Source organism: Haliotis rufescens, unplaced genomic scaffold (assembly GCF_023055435.1).
Source record: "Haliotis rufescens isolate VD_foot unplaced genomic scaffold, xgHalRufe1.0.p SCAF_13, whole genome shotgun sequence".
Taxonomy (NCBI): Eukaryota; Metazoa; Mollusca; class Gastropoda; order Lepetellida; family Haliotidae; genus Haliotis; species Haliotis rufescens.
The window spans coordinates 35,186,967-35,195,835 of record NW_025963813.1 but is presented as its reverse complement, the minus strand read 5'-3'; the positions used below and the strand labels follow the sequence as shown (position 1 = coordinate 35,195,835).

Sequence of the window (8,869 nt, the reverse complement as noted above, 5' to 3'; positions counted from 1 at the left end):
CCACTATTATTTGCAGACCGCCGTCAAATAGCTGGAATATTGCTGAGTGCTGCGTTAAACAACAAACCAACCAACCAACCAACCACTTCAGCGATCCATTCATAATTGTGTTACCACCGGTTTTTCTCTTACGCCCGATAGAATCTGTATTGGTTGATAATCGAGTTCATTGTCGAGTGATGTTTATATTTAGTCTTTATCATTTTGATGACGTGACTACTGTTGTAGCCGTTGTCTCGGAGTCAGAAATCCATTGGCCCTTCTGAACAAGCATTGTAAGCAATTAAAGCTGAGCACGTAATAGGACATGTGCAAAAAGATACGGAAATTATATATGAAACATAAATATGATAATAAAGTCGAAGAAATCAGCCGGATCTGTTCAACTTTGTTTTACACTATCAATATATCCATATGACATATGTGTACACAACAGACAAATCCATTCATTTGCCTTGCCAAGCTAAAAAACGAATTGCATGATTTCTCTCGCATCCAAACTTGGTTTTCAAAGGTTGTAGTGATTTTAAGATTTGAAAGTGACTACATGTACCTGTATTTATATCACCGTGTAATTAAGTAAGGATTCTTAACTCCTAACTTAGCCCCAAAAGACATCTTCACAACACTAACCTGGAGAACCTTACTTTCCGAAGGTTAGGCAATTACGTGTCACAGATTGCGGGGTCCGGTGGTGGTTCAAGATTTCAATAGGGACCTAGAAACCTCTGCATGCTGCAAAATACGACTAAATTACTGAATTCATCCATGAGGGTCCGTCTCGGTGACGAAAAACTCATTGCCATTCAAACCCTCCAGTGTGCGCACAGGTTTATCTCGTCCAGGCTGAATATTTATTTCAAATGCTGCCGGAATACAGCTGGACATTGCTTGTGGGTTCACTGAAGAGTACAAATGTCGACAAACTTTTGTTATCTAACAGGACTGAATGTATGTCAAAGTCGTTGCTACCAATCTATGCGATATTGTACTCATCTCCTCATATATTTCACTCGTATATATATATACACATATCCAATTTTTATATATACCTCTCGACGTTCCCTAAATCTCATTAAGTGTGTTAAAACATTCCTATGTTATCGAATAACCTAAAACAAACGTGATTTTCTCAAATACCAGAGCATGTAGGTCAGGGCTGAGATATAAATATGCTTTATCAGTCTGGTCTATGAGACTGAAGTGTCTACATATAGGCAGACAGTACAAAACAGTCTTTTTTCTGCTTGACAAACGAAAGTAATGAATGTTCAACAGCTCCTTGCTCTGTTCCTGTTTTTCCTATCATTGTCATCAGCACAGCGTCCTAACATCGTCTTTATTGTGGCAGATGACTTAGGTGAGTGTAGATAGTGAAGGCATAAAGAATTTTTTTAAAGCGAAATGCCTCCTTAAATATGTCACTCGAAATGTGTCTCATTTCAAAGTACAGATGTTCACATGGTGATTGAAAACGCCAAAGCCGAATGTTCAGGGAAAACTGTGTTTTCATACAGGCTGGAATGATGTTGGTTTCCGGAATCCTGACATGAAGACCCCAAACATCGACAGGCTGGCCACAGAAGGAATCATCTTCGAAAATGCATATGTCCAGCCTCTGTGCAGCCCGTAAATTGTTATTTTATTATTTTAATTAAGGATTGACTATGTATTGACCGCGAAAAGAACTGCAACAGTCATACTGTAACGAACCGAAACAATATGTCCGGGAGAAGGCGGCTGTTTCAAATGACATGGTCAGGTTCTGTCAGATTAAAATATTAGTTCCCTAAGATTGGGAAGACATAGTTGGAAAAAGGCTGGTTCGAATTGAAACCCAAAGACATTGAATTTGTGGAACCTAGGTCAGCAGGGGAAAAACATGCGAGCGAGCCTGCACGTTTGCTGTTTCATTCCTACTCGACTTTCGGTCTGAAAGAGTAGACAATGAACATGCCTGAATGTCGCTAATTGTCCTGTGATGACGGTAACCATAAGACGAAAGGGGATTCACTCGTCTGTAATAATGGGAATCCCCGACATCCCGTAGTAATAAAAGTAGTACGCCCCTGCGGGCGTGGCTTATCTTTTTACATTCTTTGGAAAATGAATGCAATAACACGTGACCAATTCAGCTAATCAGAATGAAGGGATAACAATGAGCACAACGAAAACTTAATTATTGAGACATAAGAAAATACTTTGATTGCAACTTCAATTGCATTGAAACAAAATATGACACAAACAGATATAACTAACAGCAGACATTATCTCAAACTCATATACTTCATGTTCACGCAGACCAAAGATACACTTATCCATTTAACTCGTTGTATGTTGCAGTTTCGAATTTCCAAATCAGATCCAAAACATAAAGTATATGTTTTTAAAAACAAAACAAAAAACAATTGCGGATACAAATTAAGCATGAACTGGTTTCAGGTGGAGCTGTATTGTTGAATTACCTGTGTAACAATATGTCCATACTACATACTGGTATGTACATGTAGGTATCAGTACACTCATTGTTTCAGTTCCCGAACCGCCTTTATGAGTGGAATGTTTCCTTTCCATGTCGGCATGCAGGTAATTATGTCATTGAAAATATTAATATCTAGATGTGCATAATCGGACTGAGCAAGATCGTCACACTATAGATCAAGACACAAGCGGGAAATCCCCGAAAACGTGTAAGCTGTATTTAGGGATAATTTCCAATTTAATCCCATCTCACTCATTGCTCGATCTGCTCTATAATAGTATACACTATCTCACAAGACGTACCGTTATAGCTGTTTACAAGTTACCACAAGGGTGAAATGACTCATTTACATCTAGTCTTCTTTCATAATGCACGTTCCTGATGAAACTGAATTTCATTATATATTACCTGAGAACATGTAAGAATTTCTCACACAGACAAAATCATATTCAGCATAGGGTACTGATGAATGGCCAAGCGGTGTGTGTGCCCCTCAACTATACATTCCTCCCCCAGGAACTGAAGGAACTCGGCTATGCTACACACATGATCGGAAAGTAGGTGTTGTGTTACAATAAGGCTATTTACAACTATTGACATTAACTGGGCCAAATGAAAGCATGACATAATATAATAACTAGACCTTTGGATACCAACCAGGGATGTGTATCCTCATTCTAAGATTGATTGAGAAGTGTTTATGTTAAATCCACAGTGCATGCACTATGATACTTAAGTTGCATTACTAAGTGTATGAATATCATATGCAATACAATTTCAGATGGCACCTGGGTTTCTGCAAGTGGGAGTGTACGCCAACGTTCCGAGGGTTTGATACTTACTTTGGTTATTATAACGCGGCTGAAGACTACTTCACTCACACTGTTGGTGAGAATTATTCTACTTGTCGTGTTGTCAGGAAGTGTATTAACAACTTGGTTTCATGTATGTACGTTTCAATTAAACATTGTCAGCAGATAGTCTGATGTAAGTTTACTTCATATTTGATCAGGAGGGTATCTAGACTACAGGGACAATGAACTTCCGGCAAAAAACTATTCTGGAGAATATTCTGCTGTAAGTATGCGAGGGCAAATTGTTCTTAACTGCAGTTGACAATTTTCACATCAATCACACTTGTCTTTCCAAATACATACTTTTTGTAACATATCTAAATCATCGGAAAATCGTTAAATATAATTGGTCTGAAGATTATATACATGCATATTATCATTTTAGTTCACATTCGCCCAGAGAGCCGTTGACATCATCCATCGACATAATGTATCACAGCCGCTGTTTATGTACCTCCCTTATCAGAACGTGCATGCTCCTCTTGAGGTAATGAAAGTCACAGTATTGAAAACGTCTTCATATTACATTCCATCAACCTTTCTTGTGAGCTGAGTACGTGATATTAAGTCAGCCAAGTGTATGCTAAACATGTCTCTATGAACTATTTTAAGAAATTTAGTTGCATTCTCCAGCATAAATCAGTCTTTTTAACATTCCTATCACTTTTATTATTTTCGAATGATGTACGTATGTGTATTTGTGTGTGTGTGTGTGTGTGTGTGTGTGTGAGAGAGAGAGAGAGAGAGAGAGAGAGAGAGAGAGAGAGAGAGAGAGAGTGAGAGTGTGTACATATGATAGATAGATAGATAGATACGATTGGAATAACTCATTTCAATTAATGTTTTTTTGCTGACATGATTTTGTGTCACTGAGGGTGATTATGTATCTTTATGGCATTACATTGCATATGAACATGTTCCGTTTGCCAATGAATGTACCCAAGCGTTTGACGTCACAGGTGCCCAAGAAGTATGAGGATATGTACCCGAACGTGATTAATGAAGGACGAAGAACGTTCAGTGGTATGCAAGTTTATGTCTGCATTTTCAATCTCTTTCTTGACTGATTATTCTCTGGTGTCGACGTTTAATATTATATTTAAACAACTGCCTTTTGAATCCTCATATTCTGTATCTCAGAAAGCTTGTTGATCAATTTTTGTTTTGATTAAATTTATATTACTTTTACAATAACTATTGTTGAGTTTTGAGTCGTACCCGTGTCTGTTCCTTACGCGAGTTAGGATCCTCTGACCGGGCGTTCGAGTCTTTGGAATCTCTGTAGACCTGCATTCAGTTCATACACCATGACATATCTGAAGTACTGTTCAACCCATTGACCCACGACTGTCATTCCAAACAGGAATGGTGTCTGCCTTGGATGAGGCAGTGGGTAATGTTACCCAGGCCCTTAAGGATCTGGGCTTGTTTGAAAATACTCTGATTCTATTCACCACAGATGTAAGTAGTCACATCAGTGTGAATTTTCAATTAACTATTTCTAACTAGTTTTGGCTATTCTTGAACATTAAATATACCTTGCCGAAACAATGCCAATAGGACTTATCATTCTGCAATTATGGGCAGCAAATTACATCTTTGATTCATTGGTAATGGTATTCAAATCATGAATAAAAACAAGTGCAATTCCATGGTTAAAATTCAACAAGCCACAAATCAGTTCTATGAAACATTAGAAATACTACACTTTTCACATTGAAACTGTTTGAACATATTTGCTTCATTTATTCAAACAGGCTTACATAAAGTTTCCTTACATGTGGAATTTCTTATCTGGATGGATATCTTTCATGAAACTGCTAATCATGTCATGCTCCATTGGAATAAAACATATTGATCATTTAGAATGGAGGCCCTATTGATGGGCATGCCAATAACTGGCCCCTGAGAGGAGGGAAGCACACGATCTGGGAGGGGGGAACGAGGGGGACATCCTTCATGTACGGTGCTGGACTCCAGAAGAGAGGGACGACATACGATGGGTAATACCACATAATACCATCAGACCCAACTCAACAATCCGTGTTTTAATAAAAGACACAACTGTAATCTCGCTGTAGTAATTTTACTGCATGATAGTATATTTGAATTTTAATGAAATTATTTGTAAACCCCTTATTGATTATTTAGTGCATAAACTAAAACTAATTGAAATGCTGTAGTCAATGTTTAGTGGATTTAAGCATGTGGCTTATTTCATATTTGAATCGCTCGTTCCTCTAAACAGGATGATCCACGCTGTCGACTGGAAGCCCACCTTAGTGTCTGCTGCTGGGGGAACTCCAGGTAGGGAGATTCTCTTTCAGATGTCCCTGATTATTGTCACACTTGCAGTCATGAAAGAATCAGCGAGATGATTTTGTGTGTGTTGTTAAATTGATAAACTGAACAATTGCTGGCAATGTAATGTTTACTGCCTTACATTGTATCTGGGGTACAGAAACTAACATTGATGGAATGAGTCACTGGGATTCTATTCGAAACGGTCTCCCCTCATCAAGAACGGAGTTTATCTACAACATTGACGACTTTGAAGTTCCAGTCGAAGGACATGCAGGAATAAGGTAGTTCATACATGCTTTTCCATTAAAAACATTACGGTCAACAGGCTTTTACCTAAGTGATCTGGATATTCACATGACTGATCAATTACCTTCTTCAAATGCAATATCACATGACATTGAATGCAGTCCAATGATTATCAAAGCAAAGAAATAACCATGTTTGGCATCTGTGTCTGTATTCTTGTGTCTCAGAGTAGGAGACTACAAGCTGATCCTGGGGTACCCTGGAGGTCCTGATGGCTGGCACAAACCCATGAACAGAACCCAGGATGACATATATGTAGAGAGAGTTTACACCAAAGGAGACGAACCTGTCCAGCTCTTCAACATTCGAGGTACACAATTAATTAACTTAAAGGTCTGAGTAAAAATCGAGTCTTTACAAGATCTCCTCACTGCCTCCACAGTAAATATCAGCACATATATGCTCTGCCCAATGACCAGCTTACTGTGTGTTTGGTTATGGCTAGATCCCCAATAGTGTGCATTCAATACCAAGTAGAACCAAATACCCGGTTCGCTTTAGGTTGTCATTAAACTTATCCGTCACACACATACTCCTGTGAGGTAGACTGGGGTTTAACATGATTCAATTGTTTTGTTGGGTTGTATATATTATACATTATTGTGACCAGAGTCATATGGGACATATTTGGGAGCGATATATTGATACGTTCAATAGTTTTGAAAAAAGCTTTTTGAATTTCAGTACTAAGTAATTGAGGAACGGTTGGACAGACGGTAGGGCTGGGACGAGTCAACATTTACTACCCGGGTCCCACACCCCTAGGTGCAATGTGTGAACACCCATTTCTGTCCCCACTGTAATATTGCTAGAATATTGCTTAAATCGGCGTAAAACCCAACTGGCTGACTCACCCAGTCCACATACTGCATACTGTTACCAGAGACCAGAGCTACATATCAAGATGAAATCATATTGCTATGAGCTCTCTGGCCCTTGTAAACAAATACTCTGATCTATATCCAGTGGATCCGACTGAGCACTACGACCTTGCACAGCAGACGCCGGACATGGTGGCTAAGTTGCGTGCCCGATTTGAGGAGTACAAGAAGACGATGGTGCCAGCCAATTTCCCCAGACAGGATCCTGCATCTGACCCCAGAAAGTATGGAGACGCTTGGAGCCCCGGGTGGTGCTAATCGTTCCATAATGCTATGATGTGTATTTTTGAAGTACACAATAAAGTAAATTTGATGCTCATTAACATTCATGTTTATTACGTCACAGTCATGGTTACTGTGATTAATTAATTAATGACTGGTTAAGCCTTTGTTAGAGGGGTATCTTCCCAAAATGTAGACCTGCCAAAATGCAGACCCGTAAACAACAATCGTTATGGCTGGTTGCATCAGTAATTAGTACCCTGTACCCTTGATTAAGTAAAATGGTATCACCCATGTAACAGGAAAGAAAGCTGGGTAGATTTCACAGAGGAGGGCAGGTAGAGAATGTTCCATGCATGAAGATTTTATCTGCGGACTGCAGTGCTTCAAGAGTCTCTTCGGAGCAGAACGCCAGTATCTTGTCGTCCTCTCCATCAGCAAACAACAGGAATCTTCTTCCATCTTGTGTCGCTGTCAACTGATCTGGAAGGTCCACCTCAGCTCTTGACCTCGGCAATGGAGGGATGTTCTGTCGTCTGTGGCGATACATGGCGTTACTCACACTCGGGAAGGACGGCAGATGCGGCACCAAGTCGTCCTCCTGTTGGCTGATGAGGTCGTTGTAGATTTGCTGCATAGGTGTTGTCTGTTGTCTCTGGCCCTCTTCCTCATGGCGTTGACAAATCTCACTGCTCGGTCATCACTAGGTGGATGGTTGTGTTCTGACGTGCCGCGAACGTAGTCTCTGACTGTGGTGCACTTGCCACTGCAAGATCTGTTCACACACCTCCAGTACACATTTTCATTCTTCGTCCTGTTCTTAGCATACGTGTAGCCGTCCACGAGAACTTGTGGGGCACCTTTCTGGGACAAGACATACTCAACTTTCGTAAGTCCGGCCACAGCTTAATTGGACGAGGTTGAAGCTCATGTTCAAATATATTTATATGTTACACCATACACAAGAGAAGGAAGTATTAGTGATTGAGAACATTTGGTATATTCTTACACAAATCCCACAATTTGTTTAAAAGTAATGTTTGAATAAGATTTGTGATGTACCGGGAGGGAGCAGATTAAAGAAAGGAGGAGTTTTTTTAAGACAATGTTGTTGTTGTCCACTACTGCTCATTGTCTCAACATATTGATAATCCCTCATAGCAGGGGAGTGGACCAGTCCATTCATTAATTAGGTGTGACCAGCATGGCCCAATTAATAAGTGAGCTAATTTTAACAGCTTTTTGGGAGGTCTGCATTTTGGGGGTCTACGTTATGGGAGGGAACCGTTAGAGGTTGTGAAAGAATGTTATATATGCCTCCTTCCAGTAATATCCAAGCTGTATCATGAGGGCCAATGGTTTGAAAACATGTCCAATGAACATATCAATCATGCCTTTTATATGCTACATATGTTATGCTGCAAAGGAGCTTAGCGAAAACATTCATATATATTCATGCAGAAGTAATCAGAGGAATTTCCTGGTTTGAAAAATGGTCGACCATCACATTATCCATCCGTGAGCTGTTTTCTTTGAAACAGAATGTGAAATGCAGGATTTCCTCATTGATAACATCTGTGTGAAATTTGGGGACATGCCTTTTAAGCAAGAAGCAGGCATCATCATTTGTGCTCCTTTCCCTTTCTTGCTTGCCCGTTTTTTTCATACTAGTATGAATTTATTTCCAGGCAATTTAGGCATTTTTTTATGGCATTCTAGTTTTGAAACTCTTCATATTCACATCCAAGCCTGCCTGATCCATCTGCAAAGCACAACAACTTGTCAATGGTATCCATCATTGACCAACTGTACATAACAAT

The 8,869-nt window shown here is 39.6% G+C and overlaps 1 protein-coding gene across 1 annotated transcript; it reads left to right on the top strand.

The window, feature by feature from the left end:
- Window positions 1-1,202: 1,202 nt before the first annotated feature.
- On the top strand, window positions 1,203-7,144 carry LOC124151582 (arylsulfatase B-like). Its single transcript, XM_048394468.1, has 14 exons — window positions 1,203-1,360; window positions 1,518-1,629; window positions 2,535-2,586; window positions 2,936-3,039; window positions 3,264-3,370; window positions 3,495-3,559; window positions 3,722-3,823; window positions 4,296-4,359; window positions 4,700-4,797; window positions 5,203-5,339; window positions 5,585-5,643; window positions 5,798-5,921; window positions 6,114-6,256; window positions 6,913-7,144. The coding sequence occupies exons 1-14, from the start codon at window positions 1,264-1,266 to the stop codon at window positions 7,083-7,085; spliced, it is 1,437 nt and encodes a 478-aa protein (XP_048250425.1). The 5' UTR covers window positions 1,203-1,263; the 3' UTR covers window positions 7,086-7,144.
- Window positions 7,145-8,869: the final 1,725 nt, after the last annotated feature.

Coding starts and splice junctions, on each gene's coding strand:
- LOC124151582 (XM_048394468.1), top strand. CDS start 1,264: ATGAATGTTCAACAGCTCCTTGCTCTGTTCCTGTTTTTCCTATCATTG. Junction 5,340..5,584: donor AGAGGGACGACATACGATGG/GTAATACCACAT, acceptor TCCTCTAAACAG/GATGATCCACGCTGTCGACT. Junction 6,257..6,912: donor CCAGCTCTTCAACATTCGAG/GTACACAATTAA, acceptor ATCTATATCCAG/TGGATCCGACTGAGCACTAC.